Below are 22337 nucleotides of genomic sequence, written 5' to 3'. Positions count from 1 at the left end.
AGCTCCTTCCACTATCTGGAGGGCCAGAGAGGGAAGGAAACCAGAGAGGGACCCTTTATCAGGGACTGTAGTGACAGGACAAGGGAGAATGGGTACAAACTGAAAGAGGGGAAATTTAGCTTAGATATATTGAAGAAAGTCTTCCCTGTGAGGGTGCTGTGGCCCTGGCACAGATTACCCAGAGCTGTGGTTGCCCCACCCCTGGAAGTGTCTAAGGCTGGCTTGGAGTGGGTGTGAAGCAACCTGGTCTAGTGGAAGGTGTCCCTGCCCATGGCAGGGGCTGAAATGGGATGAATGGGATGGGATTTAAGGTCCCTTCCAACCCAAACCAGTTCGGGACTCTACAATTCTGTGCTGTCTGAACTTGTTTTCTCCACCACTGCTTTCTATAGTCCATGCCACCACTAACAGGCCAACATGAGCTCTCCTTCAGCTGTTTTTCAGATTTTACCCTAACAAGCTATAAAACTTATTTATGCCCTTTCTGCTACTATTGCAGAGGAGAAGGCATCCACCAGTGAGGCAAGGCATCTAATTCAGTCTTTCCAACTGGACACCACCTGGACTCTTTTGTTCCTTTGAACACTGGAGCTTGACAAGGCCAGTGCAGCACACAGAGCTCACAGTCACTTTCCCTTTCCTGCTCTCCTGCTTTTTTGACCTAACATATTTTTAATCTTTCAAAGTAGCTGGAGGCATTTTCTTTATACTCAGACTCTATTATCCTAATCACTTGAGCAGAGAAACAAAGCAGGTAGCCTACCTTGCAGCCAGCTTTGGTTCACAGAGAAAGGGCAGTGTTATGTAAGATAAATGGGAAGTTACTCTATGAGACTCCCCAAAAGTAGGAAAAGCAACTCAGAGCTCTGCTGTTGTCCAAACACCATCACCAAAAAAAAACACTGCTCAAAAATGCAGCAGATGGAAGGGAATCTTTTTTACCTTGAGTCAAGATGGTAGAAGAGAGGTGAACAGTTTTGCAAGTGTGCTGCAGGTACTCAAAGCAGAGCTGTAATGCAAAACTAAAAAGCGCCAAAAGGAATTGTTAGTGCTGACCAGGAAGATATAGGAAAGAAAAGAGGTTCAAAGCCATCTGGAGCAGCACACTTTTATATATATATATTTAAAAAGCATGAAATATATATATATAAAAATAATAGAAGAAACCTCCTAACAGCATTTGCCAGCTCCTTAACCAGGGCTGACATGTGCAAGGCTGGGAGCACTGCCTGTTTCTCAGAAGAGCAGCCTTTCAAACCAGGAGGATAAACGCTGCACTTACAGAAGCACATTTCCCCAAGCTGACAGAACTTGTTCAGTGCCACAGCAACAAAGCCTCATTCTTCATCTGCTCACATGGCCGCATCCGACGGCCTCTGCTCCGAGCAAGACAGCAGCCTGAGCTCAGGCAGCAGTGATGTGCCCTCGGTGGGGAGCTGCAGGCACCTCTTTTATCTCTGATCCTAACCCTGGAAGAACACAGGAACAGCTCCTCTCCTGCAGGGCCGTGCAAACAGGATCAGCATTGACCAGCTCTGCTTTGGAACACAACAATAAGTTATGGAGAGGACACGGTTTGGCCGCAGTCCATGTAAGGCTGTGCTGCATACAACACCAGGCATTGACAGGCAGCTTGCATTTAAGGTGGTTCCTCCCCTCTCCCCAGCCATCATTAAAGAGATGACAGTGTTAGCCTAGTACAGTTAAGTCACTGAGAGGATAAAAATACAGCAAAGATTCCTTTACCTCCATGAAAAGGAAAACGCAACAAGCACAAAAGTTGCCGATGTTCTCATTCTTTAAGGAAGCAACACTGGAAACCTGCATTGCAAATTTATTACTTAAAAGAAAAAACACTTCAGTATTACATCGTCGTTTTATTTCCCTCCTGTGCACAGAGCAAGAAGGTGCAACACACTTGTACCCACAACAGTGAGGAGACATTGCCGAGGGCAATTCCTAATTACCATTAGGAAGCTCTGGCTGCATCCCATCCCACAGCCTGCTGGGATTTTGGGAGCGGGGTTTTCTGAGTTTGAGTCTCAGATATCACCACCTTTCAGTAAAGCTCAGTCCCGTGGAAAGGAAGAAGCATACAAACCGTGGGTGTATTTGACTGTGAAAGAAACTTTGCCTGCAGTGATTTAGGAAAAGGTTTTCCTGAAACAGGTAAAACAAATGCTGTATTCAATCCCACTAGAAAGCCCCTTGTAAGTAATTCCAGGTAAATACCCACTAAGCAATGTAAAAGCAGAGTTAAGCACTGAGCAGGAATTCCTGCATTACATGCTGAGCACCATTTATGCCAACAGGCAACTAGTGAGAACCTCTTACTCAAAGACACGTTTCTCATTAGCTAATTAAATTAACCTCTAAATTTAGTAGCTCATACTTGCTCTTAAACTGACCTGTTTCACCTCTGGCACTTGCTGGGGTGGGGGAAACACATCACATTATTATATACAGTCAGTCCTTGTGTGAGCAGACACCGAGCCCCAGCAGCAGAAAGCCCATCTAGAAACGCGCATTTGCTCCAGAATTCAAGTGCTCACTGCTTGCCAGGAACCACATCAGAGTAATCTTTTAATACTCCAACCAAGTGGTCGTTGTGAGTCTTAAACCGGCGTTTCTTCTGAGAAGCAGGTTTCTTCCTCCTCTGAATGGGAGCCTGCAAGAAAAAACAAACAGCACTCAGAAGATCTGTGACATCTGGCCTGACGTGTGACACCGTGCTGGTCACCACTGCTGAGAAAGATGAGCTCTGCCAGAAGGAGGGGTGGGCAGGGAAGGGAAGTGCTGGCTCCTGGAGAAGCAACAGCATCCAATTCCAATGCAGGCAGGGAGATGAGCCTGGGGACAGAGCAGAGCCATGGTATCCCAGGCATAGTAGTTAAGTTGGCATTCTTAAGTGCAGCTACAGAAGCAGGTACATGTCCCACAGCTCCGTCCACACTCCCATCAGGACTTCAAATCTCTTCAGCAGAAAAGGCAACACCCCCTCCCCCCCACCTTCCTCCCAAAACACTACTACTCTTGATGCATTGTAGAGCTTCAAGCAGAATCTTCCACTGTGGAGCTCACGGGGATTCCTGGAGTTTGCCCTCCTTTGATGCTGCTTGGATTACACCAGCTCTAACAAGTCATAAAAATCACTGACTGCTGGCTGCAGCACTTGGTTTTTCCAGTTTTTAACACTGGCCACACTCCCCCAAGCTCCACAAAGCTGTACATAGGCTCGCCAACACATTTTGGAATTAACACTGAGGGATCAGAAAGGGAGGGATTTCCTAGAAGATCTATAATTTGTATATCTTACTATTCTCTTTGGTCCGGTTTCTTGCATGGAAGAAATACCCTGTCGTTTCAGATACTCTTCTATCTTCTCCTCATCCATAGAATCCACAGGAATGCTCCTCCACAGCTTCTGGAATTCTGAAACGACAAACTCAGTTTTATATCCCAGTGAGTAAACCCTGGGCAAAGACCACAGGAAGGGAAGGGGAGAGACTTGATTTCAAACACTCCAACATTCTGGCACGTCAGTCTGTCACCACCAGCAGGCACTCACTCAGCACAGCCTTCACCCTCTCCAAATGCTGATGCACAGCCAAAAACACCCAAAACCCGAAAAGATGAAACTCCAATCAACAAAACAACAACAAAACACCCTCAAGCTAAACTGCACTTGAGCATCAGGAGCACCCGGAGGCAACCTGTGCTTTCCGTGTTCATTTGCTACGGAGTCTCTTTTTGCCTGAGATCTCCAGAACTGTAGGCTGTGAATGAGTTTCACAGATCCCGATGAAGGGCAATCACTAACCAGAAATGGCAACTTCATTTACACATCCTCAGTTGCCACTGACTTGGGAGACTCCTCATCCCATCCCCTAATTTACTGAGGGTTCGAGACATCGACTTCAGCGGCTCTGAGCCCGTTTATCACTGCAATACGATCCACACCGTGCTCTACAGATAACAGAGTACTAAAATTCCTCTGGTGTTAAAAAGAAGAGAGACACCTTAAAAACCACAGCAGCAGGAAAACAGACAGAGACAGTAAGTCTTAATTAGAGCAGCTGCCATCTGCCTGCACACTTTCTGCCTCACGTAAAGTTTCACAGAGCCTCTGGAATGCCTTCTCCAGGCAGCGGCTGGTACGATCCTACCTCCCTTCATTCCCCATGCAGGGAGTTAAGATACATCCTGTCAGCAGGTCTGGCTAACAAACTATAAATAAAACACGAGGCACACATAGCAAGGCAAGACTAAATTTTTCCTTTTATTTCCAGATAAATTTAGTATACAGTTGTCAAACAACCACAACCTCTGCATGCTTAAGGATGTGTCCTGTGCAGCAGGGGATGAGATGCTCCAGGGCCCACTTGCCACTGGTATCCTGGCTCTGGGCAGACTGCAACCAAATGGGAGTGTACAAAACCAACCCGGTTCCTGCCCTTGGAACAATTCCCTGCCTAAAGCACCTTGTTTTTCTATGCAAATACATGCCTCGAGTCTCAGGTGTTTGCTGCCAACAGTAAGAGACTGCCCCAGCTTTTCAGGAAACAAAAGAAAGGAATTTCACCACTGAAGAATGACAGTGTTTGTTTTGGGTAATGCAGTGGTTTTGAAGAGAACCAAAACCTGTCAAAACACCACGTTTGGTTACACGGAGATAGCTCACAGCCTGCTTCTTACAGAGGCTATCCAGCACCCTGGGATCAGCGTGCACATCCCTTAATGCAGAGACTGACACTGCAGTGAAGACATCCTCCATCTGCTCATCCATTCTGAGGGGCTTTCCAGGCTTTCAGCATAGCTGCCTGTGCCTGCTATCAGAGATCATCCCGCACCCCCATCCAGCTGCAGCAGGTGGAGAAGGTTTGTCCTCTTATTCATAATATCCTGCTGCAAACAAATGTGTCTCCTCATTAGAGTTCAGGATATATGGATAAATACACCCTGGTGCAAAAAAAAAAGGAAGCTGAGGAAAGGTGCTTAAGGTCAAACTGGTCTACATTCTTCTGGGGAACAGAAGTGAAAAATTAAACACTAGAAAATAAATGGTCAGCTCTTCAGGGATCAGCATGCACAGAAGTGCAGATCACAGTTAATATCTAACTACAGTGGTCTGCATTTCTTGTAGTGCCACGGTTATAACATCACTCCAGCATCACATCCACCTTCTAAACTCGGCCAAGAAATACAAATGGAACAGGCACCAAGATCCAAAAGTGCAGGGCCAGAATGGACTTTACATACAGACAATTTAATCCACTAATTGGCCCCACCAGAGTCACCATATCATATTCTGCAACTCCATTTAAAAACTCCTCCGTAAATCAAGCTGCTTTCAGCACTACTGCTTTGATTGCAGTAATTGCAAAAGAAACTTCTACTCATTCTGGAGCTCCATGTAGGGCTTTAAAACAGTCCACTGCCCAGGAAAGAGGGAGTCACAACAACATGGAAACACTCCCTATTGGAACAAAAAGCACAGGATAAAGGTGGAGAAGCACGGGGAGCTGCCACCCTTCAGTGCATACAAGTTGTCTGCACTTGGTATGTCACCTAGAAGGAAAGGGAGATCCATCCATCCATCACCTCATCACAAAACTGACTTGGTGTAACACCAGACACTGGGCTAAGTGCAAGGTCTGAAGGAAAAGAGCAACTGGATGGCTGGCACTGAACCATTTACACATTACCTGTCAGCCTTTTAAGCCTCCAAGGACCATGCCCCTATCAGCCAGGGAAAGTTCAGACCTTGGGAATACACTCTCTGAATTATTGTGACATCCTCTCTGAAATATGAGAACCTGTGGGAAAAGCTGGCAATAACTGCAGCTCTCAAGAAACAACCATCTGCATTTGTAGCTGTGGTACTTCTGCACCTCAGAAAATACACCCTTAAGCTGACACAGGGAAAGATTCTGCCTGGTTTCCTTGACAAGAATCCCTAGTGCTGTCACCCTGGCCTTTGCTGTGTGTCTGAAGAGCAGACAACAGCAGCAGAAGGCAGCTCCTAGGGCAGACTTCAATGTACCAGATCCATTTTTCACAAGGTTTTTCTTTCACAGGGCACAAGGAGCTCAGTGCTGGTGTGAGGGGATGGCTGGAGCAGGAGGCTCCCCACATGCTGGCCTGCTGCAGCCAGCCATGGAGAACAGGTTGGGATGTATGCATTCCTGTGGTGCCTGCAGCCATTATGATGACACAGCACATTCAATTTGCCTGTTCCGTGCCCTGCTCACTGCTGGGTGATCCTGACACCATCACAGCACACAAAAGGTGAGACTCTTCTCTCAGAGCTACTAAAACCTTTCATCCATCAGCCAGAATGAAGGTAAAATGGTTGCAGGAGGATAAAAAGACAGCAGGGCAGGCCACACTCAGGCACGCTGACAATCTCTGCAGGGCTTAGGCTGCTTTGACAAGGCAGAGCCCAGAAAAAATCCCCAGGGAGAAATCTCCCAGGAGTTTCTGGTCAAAGCCATGCAGGTGCTTTGAATCCTCACTGAGATTTGCATTTTTCACAGAGCTTTCTGTTCCGATTCCAGTGCAGATCCTCCTGAGAAGAGAGACAAAGCTGTGATCCCAGTACTGAGGCAAGTGTCATGAACAAATCCTATACACAATATCTGGCAATCTGATCACGGAAAGATGTTAACTCAGAAACTGGACAGAATCAACACTACTCACTCAAGCTGCCTCCTTGCTCCTCCAGAGAGCTAAATTCTGGTCTTCTGAGTACTGAGAGGAGGAAATGAGACCAGGAGCTGGTGAAAAGCCAGTTTAGATGTTTGCTGACATCTCTAGCAACATGAAGTCAAAACTCAAAACAATGAGCTCTGACCAGCAGGAAACAACACAGAGCTAAGCTGAGGGCAGCATAACAAAGATTTTGCAGACACCACCTCTCTCTGAAACACCCAAGGGGTAAGGATGCACAGTTACCTTGATTTTACAGCATCACGAGGTGCCTCATAGATGAAAACAATTTGCACTGACATTCCCTGAGTGATTATACTCTAACCCACTTCCTTTCTGTAAATGCTTACATTTGGGGAATGAAGTCATGGGTAAATGACTGCCTGGTGACTTTGGAGAGGCTTATCCAGCACTTCTGACTGCCTCACCTGCTCTTGCAGAAAGGTTGAGATGGTTGTGGAGATAAACTGATACATCACACAGCTAATAAAATCTGCCAGAGATTAAAAACAGCTTAAAAATCCTCAGTGAGCCAAGCCAAAAGCTCAGCAAAGGACAAAACCAGACAATAACAGTGTAGAAGGGAAGAAACATCAGTCCTAGCAGTCCCAGGGAACGCAGCACTGGATTTATACCAGAAGGAAAAGGTGCTTGGTGCTAAATCTGTGCTGTCCCTGGACCACCACAGCTGTAAATCAGCACTGATCCCATGCAGATTTTACAGTGTTCAATTTAAGAAGCTTTAGCCATTCCGTAAAAAGCCCTTCAAAAGTGCAGGAAGAATTTAAAAATAATTAAGTATCTGAATTTTTCAGCAAAAAAATACTTCCTGTAGTGCATTCAGCTGGGGAAGATACCATCTCTAGCAGTCAGGCAATCCAAGTGGCCTTTCAGCATTCAGCACGGGGTGAAAGCCTTGTTCACATGCAAAGAACAGGCAGCCTCGACTTGGCTGAAGCACCTGAAATCTGGCCCTGCTTTTATAAACACTTTCAGCTCCACACCACTGACAGCAGATTAATTAGCCAGGAAGTCCAGAAGGAACACATGCAACCTGAACCTTCCTCGGCTAATCACATAAAAGGAAGAACAAAAGCCCTTCCTTGCTGCTCAAACCCCCTCCAGTACCCTTGAGATCTCGATATATAGGCAGCGCTCCGTTGCTGCGATACATTGGGATTTATTTTCACAGGGGGAGAAAGAAAAGCTTGTTCAGCCATCAAGGGCAGAGGCAGGCACTGCCAGAAAGGAGGTCCTCCCACTGCTCCAGGCAGAGAGCTCCACAAATTGCCCTGGCTCAGGCAGCAGTGGGAGAGGACCCCACTTTTCAAGGCTATCACCCTCAGCCAACATGTTCAGAGCTGGGATGTCATACAGCAGCACTGAGGAGCACAGAGCCCTTATTTCTGAGGATAAACATTAAACTAGAAACATATTTTGAACTGTCACCGGCTGCTAGATCAAAGAGTCTGCCAACACTTCAAGGCTTATTTTGCAGCCTTTTTAAAAACTTCATTTGAACGTTGCCAGAGATAATGAGCTGCAGTAGCATTGCTAAGGCAGAGACATGTCATAACTCGTCCTGTGCACAGACAATTCTGCCAGAGACTCCCTAAGAGACACCCTTCTGCTGCTCTGGAAAGAATCCTAAAGCAAAGCTGCTCAGGAAGGGTGGCTTTCCTTCGTCACAGGATAACAGGGCTCAAAAAAGGACCTGCTCCAGCTGCAGTGAGTGAGCAAACATACTCAGGGATGTTTCCAGCACTGTGGCGTACTCAGGTGGATCACAATATTCACAAAAGAGAAAATATTCTTGCCCCCTCCCAGAACAAAGCATCAAAAGGAAAACCAAAACCAGCAAGAACAGAGCAACAACAAAACATCACTTCTGGCTGGGATGGGGAGCTGCTGCCACCTGCGGATAAAAGGAAGCAGAGCCACCTTGAACTACAAACACTGCTCTAAGGATCCCTTCAGGACACACACTGCAGCTTAAATGCCTTCCTTCAGCAGGAGGCCAGGCGTTTTAAGGAGTTTTTTTAACCTCTTCCTCCCTCTGGGAGCAACAGCTCCCTCTGTTTTGTGTAAGAGGAGCCCGGGATTTATCCTGGCTGCCTGATGCCTCTGTCTACATGGGCCAAAATGGGCCCTGTTATGAAACTTGACAGCTAATCCTGGAGTTATTACAAGCTAATAGCAACACGGTAGAGACTTCCCTCTGATCACTCTTTTATTATGGTTGGGTTCCTGCTATCTGGAAAAAATTGCACAAGAAAAAACATTCATTTAGCAACACGACTGTGATACAACCAGTGGCTAAAACTTAAAAGCTCTGTCTCAAAAGTTACTGCAAGAGCACTGATTTCTAAATGCTTTGGCCATGTTCAGGCCCCCAAAAACTATGGGCCGATGGACTGAAGAGGCACTATCTCAACAGAAGGACAGGGTTCATGGTAAACTCCTAAACATTTGAAATCAGAAATTTCCCAGTGAATCCATTCGGCATTTTGCATATAGTTGCATTGCCCCTACCAAGAAATGACAGAAATCATAGTTTAAAAAGAAATTCACTTCAACCTTTTGAGATATTTTTCAGTATTATTAAATGCTGTAGATGCCACCTCTGCTTAATCACCATTGTGAAACAAAGCTATCATTACTGAGATTACAAGTGTGTACTCTCAGTACATAACAAATAGTTAACAATACACATCTTTAGTTGCTAAATTCTATTGGAAATAAAGATTCCCCTTGAGGTAGGCAAAGAAAGAAAGATCTTTATGCATCCTCCTGTGGTCCTGGAAATAGAGCAGCTCAAATTGTATCAAAACTCATTTTTTTACCATACATAATGTGACGCTGAGTGACGCAATGGCTTTATGTGTCATGTTACAAGAACAATACATGAAAAAAAGAAAGCGTTCAGTGTCACCGAGTCATTCAAAATAAGATCTTCTGACACAGACTGCCTTCCCCTTTCTGCATTTACAGACACCTCATGCTGACATTTATGTCCTTACTGGAACACATTCTGATTTCTGTAATTGATTTCTGTGCATAAAATGGCACCAGAGGATTCTAGCACCATTTGTGACACAGCAAACACACCGAAATTGTGGAGCCCCAAATCCACTCCAGGCCTGGGCAGCAGCACTGCCCCCACACATCTTTCGTTGTCTGTGCTCTCCTCCCAGCTGTAACCACCCTCCTCTCAAGAATTTTGCTCACATCTCATCCCTCCATGCTTCCTCTTTCTGTTCCATTTATGGCTTCTTGCTGCAGTCACCAGTAAAAGGCACATGGTTCATAACCAGGAAAAAAAAAACAACAAAAATCTTGCACCCCCAAATCATTCTTTAGGGATTTTTTTTGGCTTCCCCTTAAACAGCAAAATGCTAGATTCCATTTCAGTCACAGTGAGGTGGTTTTTAGTCTCTTCTGTACCACTACTCTTGAAGACAACTGGTGGATTCCTGGTGCCATGTTCCAATGCAGCCATCATAAAGAAGAGGATATTACCGCTGGACTCACTTGCTGGTCTCATTAGCCTCATGTTAATATCAACACGCCCCTCACATCTGGACACACCTAATATTTCATTATCACCCTAAAAGACTGCTCTACCTGAAGGCTGCTTATACACAGATGTCCCTAAGGTGAATTCAGATCAACTGTCATGGAGACCCATGTAAAACAACACCTACCTTCATCCACAGCAAAGTGACAGCTCTTGTCATTGTAGAAAAGAATTTTCTTCTTATCAGGGCGATTAACGAAGATGATCTGGTCCCCTAAAGCCTCAAAAACAAATACAAAACAACAACTAAAAATCACTTCTTTTCCAAGCTGAAGGTCTCCAACCCCAACAGAGCCAGACCTTGGGCTAATAAAAGCAACAACAAACTGGAGAAGCTGCAAAGTAACTGGCCATGAAACACATGAGTACACTAATAAATCAAAAAAGAGACTCAGAGGACTGAGGTCAAGGTGTGAAAGCAGAACTAAATGCCTGCAGTTGGAACATGGGAGATCAGGAGTCTTTTGTGAGAAAGAGCTCTGAGAGCTGTGCTGAGACATCAGGGCAAATCTGAACGTAAAGGATGAAATACAGAAAATGCCACAATATCAGATCTGCTGAAATGCCACTTGAGTTATCAAAAGAACAGCAACAGCTCATGAGAAAGCTCTGTCAGTGTCTCTCTTCCCTGTGAGAAGTGAAAGCTGAACTGCAGCCACGTGTTGCTCACCTTTATGGCTTTCTGTGCATTGGGCAGCCCTTCCTCAATGTCTTCCAGAAGGATTCCTCCCAGGCCTCGCTGGTCGTGCTTGTCCAAGAGCCTGAGCAAGGCCTTTTTGTCTTTCAAGTTGTACTTGGGTTTGAAGGCATACTTCCCATCCACAACTTCTATTTTTGGGTTGTTGACTAGAGCCTGTAACAGGGGCAGAAATTTCAAGCCTTGAAACAGTGCAGACACTTACTACTTTTTTCCTGGTGTGCTTTTGAGCACATGAACCACACGTTACAGCTGCCAGGCTGGAGCTTTGAGTTGAAACAGATTTTAAATCCTTGGATCCTATAATTCACCAAGACACACAGCACCTCTAAGAGAGAAGGGACCCAACTTTGGTGCTGCAGGGTATTTGTTTACCTTTCTTCATCTGGCAGTGGCTCAGTGATAACTTTATATATGCTTCTTGGGAGGGGCTCTTCCATTCCATTCTGATATTCTGGTTCATTATGGAAGAAGCCTGGAGCTACTTTTTGGAAGACTTCAGCAAAGTCAAGCTTCCCTCACAACCAACACTGCCAGAGCAGAGGTTTCTGCTCCCCAGAATATCAGTATTGTCAGCAAGGAATGTTACAGTCTGACTTAGTAGTTTCTTGAAGAAGGGATTACATATTAATGATTTAACAAATGTGTGTAATTCAGCTTTATCAGAATCCTTTAATGAAAATCTGAACATGTGTTTTCTTTACCTCACTCATTAACCATTGTTTCTGCTTGAGTCCAATATCTAAATGCTGTGTTTCATCCAGTATCTCCTCCAGGGTTAATGGATGTGTGTCACCACGCTGGTGCCGGGTCTGCAAAAGCAAACAGCATCTCTTACAGCTCTGTACTCACTTTATTCAGCAACTCAATCACCAAAAATTACACTTTATTTTGATCACTAACCTATGAATCCCAAAACCTGACAGCATCTTGAAATTTCTGCAAATAAACCCCATTATTTTGGTTGCAGAGTGACCTGGGATAATCAGGATTTCAGTTATGGAACAATATGCTAACAATTTCATTTACTAACAGCACTTTGAATTTAACAAGCAGTTTCTTGAAATTCTCACTCTTGCAGTAAAAGAATTTCAGGGGTTGAAACATTCACCATTTTCTAGCCACAGGACAAGAAACAATTAAATTATTTAAAACCAGTATTATTTTACACCAAAACACCATACCTTCATATAATTCACTATTTTAGCAAGGACTCCAAACTTGTAGCCAGAGCCTCCCGAAAGGGCTTTCAAGTTAAATGATCCATTGCTGTGATCTACAAAGAAAGAAAACAAACAATTAGAGGGTGCTTTGATAGCTTCCTGTTGGCTCTGAGCTCCATCACAAACAGGAGTGGCAGAAGCAGCCACCCCCAGGTGAGTCCTTGCACACATCTTGATCCAGACCCAGGGACTCAGAGGACACAGCTCTGGAGCATTTCTGGGCACAACTCCACAAATAAAAAGTTAAGAAAGCAGCAAGTGATTGCAGAGTTCCTGGCACAAGAGAACATGTTTAATTTGGTGGCTTAACATCCCATAATCATTTACACTACATGAATCCACGCTGAAATAATGCACTGCTTTTGCTCCACCAATACCTTCCTGCTGCTGAGATGGGGGCACAAAGCTTCCCTTCTTCCCCAAAGGCACTCGGTGGTTACACAGCAGGTGAAGGAAGGCTGTGATTTAAAAAACAAAACAAAACTGTTTCAAGTGATTCTAGTGGAGAATTTATTAATCAGAGCCATACAAATGCAAACCAATTCAACCTGGTGTGTTGCACCACTGGAACAACAACTCAGAACCCCCTCTGTTGTCAGCTCTGGCTGTCTTTATCATGAGGTTTGCTATCACTTTGTTTCAAAAGTTCTTGCAAGGTTGTTAATGACCATTTAATAACCGTCAGCTCTTAGCACAGCACATTAAACACAAATATCCACAAACCACTATCACAAGCCACAGGCTCATTACCAGCACAACATTGCTCAAACCTAATGGCAACAGTTTTCTGGAATTTCAGCTACTTCAGAAAAAGAACACCATCTCTTTGTCACCACGGGGATTGTTTAATCCTCTGGTGATTTCTAAGCACATCTGACAGGACAACAGATATCTCAGAGATATGGAGCTCCTATTGTTTCTGTGGAAAAATCAGTATAGCAAGAGAAAAGAACAGAATTGTGAATCTGTTACATGACATCAAAGTCTTAAAGGCTTTATACAGCACAACAATTCTAAAATTAACATAGAAATACCACTGTAGCTACAGAGGAATATTTTATTCTGGTTACTAAATTAAAAGAAGGAAAATCAAAAGCCAGCTCTCCCTGAAGATGTAGCCCATAGAGATTTTCCCCTACAAGGTTCCCTTTAAAGATTAAAAATTAATGTTATGTAGGACATTTTAGAAATAAATAGAAAAATCATAGATGCAATGAGAGGTCTGAAGTGACCAAAATAAATTCAGAGGTACAACAAACAACTTATCATGTTTTTGTTCTGTCAGATTTGAATTGAATCAGGAAGATAATCTGGTTTAATCTGCCTGCTTGCAGTCGATGACAAGAGAATCTAACCCCACGGTGAGGCTGGAAATCTGCAGATATTAACACTTCAAACGTCATGGTTTGATGGCTGATCCGAGCACAAAGCACAGCGGGATCGTGGCCAACCTCTGCTAACGAGCTCATCCCACCCCAAAAAGCAAGAACAGGGAGGCATTTGCTTCTCATTGCAGACAGTAAGTCACATTTCTGAATGATTTACTCCTGGGGTTGAGGGCTCGATGCAAATGAGCACAAAGGAAGTTGTCAGCAGCATCGTGCTCTGGCCAATGGAAGGAAAGCTCCATCTTAGCTGTGCCATAGGCTGCACTAAAAAAAGGGACCAGAACAGCGCTCTCTCAGCATCCTTTCACACAAGAGGTAGGTGTGTATCATTTTATAACATTCTCTCAGGTTTATCTTGATTACTGAAAGAAAATATGTCTGTAAGCTGAGAACCTGTAAAAGCTTCTTGGAATCAGAATGATTTTTCTCTAGGCTGAGCAGGGTTTATCCCGCTGAATGTGGAGGAGCTTGTCTTGCACGATCAGACGAGCACTTTCACCATCTGTGCACTAATGGAAAATTGATGACCACTCCATCTTACAGCAGAGCTAACACAACCAGCCAAGATTCAGTAAACAAAATGGATTTCGTGCTTGCAGGGGAGGTGGGTGGTTTCCTGCAGCCTCACGCTCCTGGTGATTGATTCTATGTGTTTGCACAGAAATGACAGCGAAAGGGTTTTCCTTAAAACAAAGGCAGCTCCAGCTGAAATGTGAGCAGTGTTACCTCCCAGGGGGTATTCCGTAAATTAGGCTGCCTAAAAGAGATCTGTGTGTGTGTGGAGGAGAAACCTGTTCTAGAAACAGGCAGGGAGAAAATCCCTGTGCCTGCTGTTACCTTTGGAAACACTGGAGCAGCCATAGACACAGGGCAAAGAGCCGGGTTAGAATGCACCTGAGATTTGTAAATGCTCAGTGCCTTCTTAAACAGGGCTTCCTCAGAGCTGCATTAAAAGGATTTTCTGCCAGTCATTTCCCTCTGCTCCATGATTTCAAATAAAGCTGCTCCTCTGCAGTGCCCAAAGATGCTAATGCTTTTAAATTAAAACCTAGTGCATTAAATATTTAACTCATTGCATTTTGGATATGTACAACTGCTGACTTGATTGTAAATCAGACTGGCTGATACGAATCTGACCTGTGCCATTACAAAATAAGTACAACTGCAGGAAACCAGCCCATTTTCGACAGCTTTCAAGGACACTAACCTCATTAGTGCTGTTTTAATTCTGAACAGTCAGCAACAGCTACTTCAGCCTAGTATTTCAATAATTACAGCAAAGAGTAGCTGATCTATATCTGCCTCGCCCGTGGAGAGATCATCATCATCCTCCTCCTCAAGGAGCATTAAATTCCATCTCCTGGCATAAAGACAAACATCTCTCCCCTGTGCAAACTGCTGCCCTATGGTGGATGTGGAGAGGGGAGGGAATGACTGTGGAGAGGGAATGGAATGGCTGCTGCACTGTTTTCTGGCCAGGCCGTGCTCAAGATGCTCCTCTCCTCTTGGGAACAGAGCTACTCCCGTGGCAGAGAGCTGTCCTGGCTGAACAGTGCAAATCTGACCAATCCCTCCAGGGGCCACAGATCTTGATCACTTAGAGCAATATAAATGAAAAAATCCCACCAAAACTTATTAAATTTTGCTTCACAGAAACAGTCTGGTTTTGTGCCTGGTGTTTACAGAGCAAGCAAACTTACATGTAACAGACTCCAACAAAACCCTCAGTCCTAGAAATCTGTTTACCAAGTTCAAAACAAAACTCTTTTCTTTCCCAAAGGTATCCTTTTGCCACTTAAAACACACAATTAAATCCTGCTTATTTTAATTACTCCTCAAAGGGGACTCCAAATCCTTTTATTCAGCTCCCCCATCTCTCTTTGTCTCATGGATTATTTTGAAATAAGTCTTCAAGCCACCCTTCAAAAACCCTCATGAGTTTTAGCCCCATAACAGGTTGGCTGAGTTTCCTTCTCACACCATGACCAAACCAAGCCAGGACCTGACTCAAGCCAGGACTATTTTTAGCTAGGATTTGCTCTGTAAACTTCTGTTTAGGAAAAAAAAAAAAAAAAAAACCCAATAATTTAATTAATCCCATTCATCTCAGTTATATACTGTATATTCAATTACTAATTTGCATACCCAGCTACAGATTTAAGTTACTGCAACTGCTCCAGTAAATGTCTGTGTGAAACATTAATGCCAGGGACCTTCCCAACAACAAAGCTCTTTTGTTTCAATTTAAATCCACTGAAGATAAAAGGATAAAGAACAAAATGTAGAATATTAGAACAATAAAAATAAGACATAGATCACAGGGTGGTTTGGCAGCATGATCCTGGGTTTTCACCATGTCCTTTTCTTTAATAATTTCACAGAAATAAGGACAGGTACTCAGACTGCTTTAGTAGACACCATCACCACCATGTTCCACCTAAAGCCTCCTTGCTGTTTCCTCATAGAAATATGGAGATCTGACTTGATCTCCTCCTCCCACACCCAGTTTTAAACTGCCTGAGGGATTCAAAGGTTATTATGACATCCTACAGCCACAGCAGATAACCAGAAGTTACTGTAGCTCCTTGGACAATTTTTATTGCATTAGACTGTTGAGCAAAGGCAGATTTGCTGGAGTCAGCTTCTTGCTTCATCTCCCCCACACCACAGAGCAGCCTCTTCCTCTGCTGGGTGCCAACCCAGGCTTAGGCAGAGTTGAAAATAAGGAGGAAGAACTCCTCAGGAAGGGCTGGGTTTTCCTTGTTATCCACCCCAGTGACTACAGCACCACAAACAAGATTTCCAAACGCTTCCAGTGCCATCTGGGCAGCCAAATTTCTCCAGCTCAAACTACTCAGCAGGGGAAGAGCAGGGGAATGAAGAGGTCAGGAAATCTGCCCTCCTAAAGTCCAGAGAGTTTTGCAGGTGAACAAGTCTGTGCTGACAGGCAATTCCAAAATAATAAGGCCTTTCACACCACAAGACTGACGATGCACAGATGGTTGAAACCATTGCACACCTTGAAAATCTAGTTTGTAAGCTGTTTGTGCATATAATTGAAATAAAGAAGCAAAGCTCTCTCATTCCTGAATCACTTACACCATATCATGCCTGCACGAACCAGACACTGCCAAAATAAATGTTCCAGGTCTATCACAAACTTACACACGTGGAGTTTGATATTTTGGTGAGCAAATACAAGCATGCAACAATCCATGTTAGTAGAAACTTTGAGCACTTAGTCTAAGTAGCTCCAATTTGTGATAAATATCACAGTGTTTCCTTGATTGACAGTTCTCAACAGCTTTGTTTTTGTGTTTCAGCTCCCAAATCTGTGCCAGTGAGCATACCCAAGCCAAGCAGCTCCTCAAGGATGGCAACCCTCAACAGCACCCACTGGAATGAAACTACTACATCCATCTCCCAGTATCTGGGCTTCCAAGTGCAAAAAATTTACCCTTTCCATGACAACTGGAACACTGCCTGCTTTGTCATCCTGATCATATTCATCTTCACTGTAGTTTCTCTGGTGGTGCTGGCTTTCCTGTATGAATTGCTGGACTGCTGCTGCTGTGTGAAAAACAAAACTGTGAAGGACCTAGAGAACGAGCCCAATCCTGTCAGAGCAATGCTGAACAGCTTCAGGAAGCGAGACACAGAGGTGGTGTAGGAAGCACTGAGCACCTGCACTTGGAGAACTTGGTTTGACATTTGACACCTGGAATGAAGCCTCCTGTAGCTTACAAACGAGCAAGTTGTGTGCTTTTTTTCTTTTGGATTTAAATACCCACAGTGGCAATTTTATCTCTGGATGTGAGCTGGAATAATTGGCAAAGGTTTTCCAAGTGCTCAGCAGAAAGACAATCTACTGCAGTGTTATGGGAGGGAAAAATTGTTGTTTTTAGATGAACTGTTGCTGTTTATATTGACTGACTAGCATAGAATTTTGTCTACCTGACCGAACAAATGCTGCCTAACATGCATAAAACTGTTGCTTAACTGAAGAAAACATTTATAAAATGTCCAACAGTCTGATCACATTCCGTGCAAAGACAGCAGTGTTGTCCTACCGAGTCAACCACACAGGGACAGGACAGACAGACAAGGGGTAAGAAAAAAGTTGGGAGAGGAGGGTTGGAGGGCAAGAGACCCTTCAGGCAGGAAAGGACTGGGTGCATTCTAGCCTTTGGCAGTGCTTTTTATTAAGGGTTTTTTGCTTCTAGAAGAGAGGGTGGTGGGAGGAAGACTAAGCCAACAAGAAATGTATCCCTAAAATGGTCTCTTGTAGTTCTCCTAAGGGTAGTTTGACCCTTCTCCAGTTCCAGGGAGCTGTTCTCCCCAGTCTGGCCAACAATTTCTGGGTGTTGACACCTGCATAACCCACTACCTTCAGAATATCTGACCCCATCCAAAAATACTGCTGGAAATGAACAGGGACAATTCTCTGCCTCAAGGCCGCTGCTTCTGTGGCAACCACAACACTACAGGGAGTGGGACACGCCGGATCTATCACCCCTATCCCAAACTTTCAAAGCCAAACTGGAACTGGTGGAGTTCTTGCCAAGAGCACAGGGAGATGGGCCACAGACCTCCCACACTGAAGAGGGGGATGGCACCCAGCCCAGGTGCAGCTTTCAGCACTTTGCACAAGAGAATCTCACTTGACTCCATCTGCTTGCTGACACATCCCAGAGCTCACACTCACCCCTTGTTCATGTCCTGGCCACAGAACTCTCACACCTCTGGCTCACTGCCCCCTGTAGCTGTGCTGGGTCAGTGGTTTTTAAAACCATTCAAGTTTTGCAGTTACAAATGACAACTGTAATAAAAATGTCCAACAGTGTAGCCAACAGTAACTCCTGGCAAGTCCTTCACCCTCCTGAACCCCCACAGAAATGTCCCAGAGCAAAGCCACATGTGGGACAAGTTACTTAACCCCAGAAAACATCCCTGGCAGGGAGGAAACAAAACCCACCTAAATGGCCACAACCACAAGAGACCTCACAGCCCATCCAAATCTGAAAAACCTTGACCAGTACCTATAATGATCTTTTTTTTTACATATATCAAATCCCCCTCTCAGGCTGAGCATGACTAAGCTCCAGAAGATCTGAACACAGTGAAACACTTGTTAATTGACACTCTCCACTGGGGAGATGGAGTCACAAAACATCCAGGGCAGGATGAACTAGCACAGCTAGTCCAGTGATTCACCTGGAGAAGCAAACTCCCTCCTGCAGTCACAAATCCCCACAGACACACTTCTTCAAGCTCAAAATCAAAAGCACAACTGATGGAAGCCACTGCCCTGAGCACAAGATCATTTAGGACTCACACTGAGATGGATGATGGAGATAATGCCAGTGGAGATAAGGATGACACACCACCTTCTGCTGTGTGACAGCATCAGACTGGGAAGCCCTGCTCAAGAGGCCAGAGTAGGCATCAGGATGCACTGAATTAAATCCTGGCTCTCTCCTAAAAGGAAAGGCTCAGGACACTTGCAGCATTCCCACAAAGTGCCCATCAAGCTGCACACAAGAGGGCAGTGTGTGCAGCACGCCAGCCTCTGCTGCTCTGGCAATGCCTTCCTGAGAAGCACATGGAGTGACATATGCTGGGACCCATCCCAGCTTTTTATTTCACAGGTCTGCAAAGGGGAATGGGGGTGGGCACAAGCAGCAGAAGGCAAAGGTGGCCCCTTGCACAGTACCAGAGAAGACTCAGGATGATTCTTTCCCACAAAACAGCCCCTGAAGTTTCTGGCTCTTGACAACTGTCAGCAGAGACCACTGAGACAAAGGTCTTAAGACAAAGACCACAGCCACAATTTACTATTGATTAATAAAATGAAACAAACAGATTTGATCAATTCCATTTATTTTCCAGTTCCTGTTCTAAACTGAGCAAACTAGCTTTGAATTTTTTCAAACAACTTGTTGAAACAAAAACAGTAATGTCTGCATAACAATCACTGTAGGAGCAGTGGGAAGCTTAGAGCCAGACTTCACAGACAGGCCAGATTTAGCTGGACAGTCTCTTGAAGATCAGCATGGTCTCCAAACCTCTCCTTCCCCAAAAAGTATCAAGGGCAGGCTCTCTGAGCCACAGAACCACAGAGCCAGGGAGGCACTACACACCCAGGGACTATCAGTGCCAGCACATAAATAATGAGGTGATAAAGGTGACTCCCTTCATCACCTCTGTGGCCACTGCACAACAAAACTAGGACTGACCACCCTATTTTTGTCTCTTTAGGGCAGTGGGACAGGGATTTCCCAACACCAGGTTGTTACTCCACCTCCTGTCTCTGACACCCACATATCCTGACAGGCATCTGCCAATCTGGCAAGTGAAATAAAAAGTGGGTTTTGAGGCAGAGGATTTTGACTCTGCAGCATAAAAATATCGTAGAAAGCCTGGAACCTCTCTGCTACTGCCTGGAACGCAGCCAGCAGCATAAAAGATGAACTTTATCTCCTCAGAGCCACCTCAGGTCCCTGTTTGTGTAAGTGAATTGTCTGACAGCCACAACAGCACTTAAAGAAACCCTCAGCCCACAGAAACCACAGAAACAAAATGAAACCTTCTTTATCTGCTCAAATCCTCCAGATCAGGCTCACATTTGTACCCTCTGCCCTCTTCCTGACTCCTCATCCCTTCTTCCCAGCAAACCTTGCTCACCCCAGTGACGCAGCCTAGGACATTCCACGCAGAATTTTGTTTTATTTGGAGAGTGTGAAAAAGGGATGGATGGAAACCTGGCCTCCCTTGATTTATTTTAGAATGTCTGGCTGATACTTGATTTGGTGCCTGAGAAGCTGCAGACACATACCCAAATTCCCAACTCTTCCCCTGGGACAGAAGATGCTTCCCTCCCCCCAAACTCCCTGATATTTTTCTCTGTTGATTTTAGCTCTATTGTTTCTCCTGGAGTTTATGAGAGAGCCACGTGGGTATTATTCAAAATATGAGCATGGACTGAGTTTGCACAACAGGGTATTTTGTTGTGCAAACTCAGATCCTGGCATTTGATCTGACCTTTAAAGTGCACTTGAGTACTGCCACTGCTTTGGGAGCAAATCCTCTCCCCGGTGCTGCACTTTCCACACACTCCCACTATTTTTGGTCCTGCTTTATTAACTGTTTATTTGATACTAGGAGACTCATTATCAGTGCCGCCACCTCCTCAGGGAAATGCCACAACTCCCCAGTAAAACAGGCAGAAAACCCTGGAATGCCTGGTGCTCACGAGCAAAGCTTAGCTCCCAGGTGAAACGAGACAACTGCTAATTACAACATGCAAGCCAAACAAGAAACACCTGGCAAAATCCCTAAAACAAAATCCCCAAACAAGATACACCTGGAAAAATCCATCTCAGGTATGAACACCCTCCAACTTCGAGTTATCTAAATGTTTTAGGTACTCTTTTGCAGAAATAATCACGGAACAGGCTGGGAAGGAAGGGAGCCTAAAGATCATCCCATTCCAGCCTCCTGCCAAGGGAACACTTTCCATTAGACCAGGTTGAGCCAGGCCCTACCCAATATGGCAAACACAGAGAAAATGAATGGCACTGCCTGTCCAGCAAGCACTGAAACTCACCGTTTCCAAAAGCACATCCAAAGCACGGTCTCACATCAATCATTTTGGCAGCACAGATTCCTCCAACAGAGTAACAGCAAACGAGCCACGGGATGAGGCTTAACACACATGCACAGTAGGGAATGGGTTTTTCACACCGTGCAAGTGATTTTCTTAGCAAAAGTGGTAATTGAAGAGAAACTGACAACAGCCACCAGCAAAACTCACAGATACAGCATTATTCACATTAATAAACCACGGCTTAAAGGTAAACAGCAGGAAACACCAAGCAGCTGCTGGACAGGTGACTTCCACCCACCTGTGGTTTGTTTTGAGCTGGAGGAGCCCCCTTGCTCTACCTTGGCCTTCTTCTTCTTGGAAGCAGAGGAGTCGGAGGAGAGCGCTGGGCGTTTCTCTACGGCGGGCGTGGAGAGGGCTCGCTTTTTGAACAGCTCCCGCTCCCGCAGCAAGCTGGGGTCCATGATTCTGCCACGGGGAAAAGGCGAGAAGGGTGTCAGCCTCACCGAGGTGTTTAGGAGCAGAAGCTGCTGTTTATCACGGAATGTGCTGAGCTCGATGGGGTCCCAGCACTGAGTCCGACCCCCAGCCCCACACAGGACAAGCCAAGCGCCCCTCCCGGGCCTGGCGGGGCTGTCCGAAGGCCCCGTGAGCTGCGGCAGGATCGGGGCCGTGACCACATCCCTGGGGAGCAATTTCCTCGGGTGCTCCTCCTTTTCCCCAACACGGACTTCAACAACACATTCGAGGTGTCAGAGCACTACCGGAACCTCAAGGAATGTGAACGGCAATGCCGAACAGGGATAGGAGAGCCCCGCACCAGCTTAACGAGGCACCTCACGGCAGGACGGAACAAAGTGGCAGCGCGGCGGGCGGAAACCCCCGGCCGGGGGATGCCGGCGCCTCGCTGCCCCTACCCCCGCGCACAGAGAGGGGCGGCCGCTCCCCCGTCCCCCTCTCCGCTCCCGTCCCGGTGCCGGTCCCGCTGGGGCTGCCCCGTCCCCTCAGGGCGGCCCCCGCCCGCTCACCCGCGCGCCGCCGCCGCCTAGCGAGCCATGCCGCTCCCGGCAGCCCTCGCGCGCCCCGCACGCCACGCCCCGGAAGCGGCCCGCCCGTCGCCATGGCAACGCGGCCCGGCCTG

The 22337-nt window shown here is 45.7% G+C and overlaps 2 protein-coding genes across 3 annotated transcripts; one reads left to right on the top strand and one right to left on the bottom strand.

Annotated features, from left to right (window-relative positions):
* Window positions 1-1817: 1817 nt before the first annotated feature.
* Window positions 1818-22290, bottom strand: GTF2E2 (general transcription factor IIE subunit 2). Its single transcript, XM_005496581.4, has 8 exons — window positions 22225-22290; window positions 21498-21664; window positions 12167-12258; window positions 11687-11794; window positions 10956-11138; window positions 10413-10506; window positions 3317-3432; window positions 1818-2668 (listed from the first exon to the last, which is right to left on the bottom strand). The coding sequence occupies exons 2-8, from the start codon at window positions 21658-21660 to the stop codon at window positions 2549-2551; spliced, it is 876 nt and encodes a 291-aa protein (XP_005496638.1). The 5' UTR covers window positions 21661-21664; window positions 22225-22290; the 3' UTR covers window positions 1818-2548.
* On the top strand, window positions 13752-21665 carry SMIM18 (small integral membrane protein 18). Of its 2 annotated transcripts, none has more exons than XM_005496579.4 (2): window positions 13752-13908; window positions 16917-21665. In XM_005496579.4, the coding sequence occupies exons 1-2, from the start codon at window positions 13770-13772 to the stop codon at window positions 17261-17263; spliced, it is 486 nt and encodes a 161-aa protein (XP_005496636.2). In that variant the 5' UTR covers window positions 13752-13769; the 3' UTR covers window positions 17264-21665. The 2 variants fall into 2 exon arrangements, with proteins under 2 accessions (XP_005496636.2, XP_005496637.1); XM_005496580.3 differs by having other exon boundaries at window positions 13813-13912.
* Window positions 22291-22337: the final 47 nt, after the last annotated feature.

This window comes from Zonotrichia albicollis, chromosome 5 (genome assembly GCF_047830755.1).
Source record: "Zonotrichia albicollis isolate bZonAlb1 chromosome 5, bZonAlb1.hap1, whole genome shotgun sequence".
Classification (NCBI taxonomy): Eukaryota; Metazoa; Chordata; class Aves; order Passeriformes; family Passerellidae; genus Zonotrichia; species Zonotrichia albicollis.
This window is presented reverse-complemented; position numbering and strand designations above follow the sequence as displayed.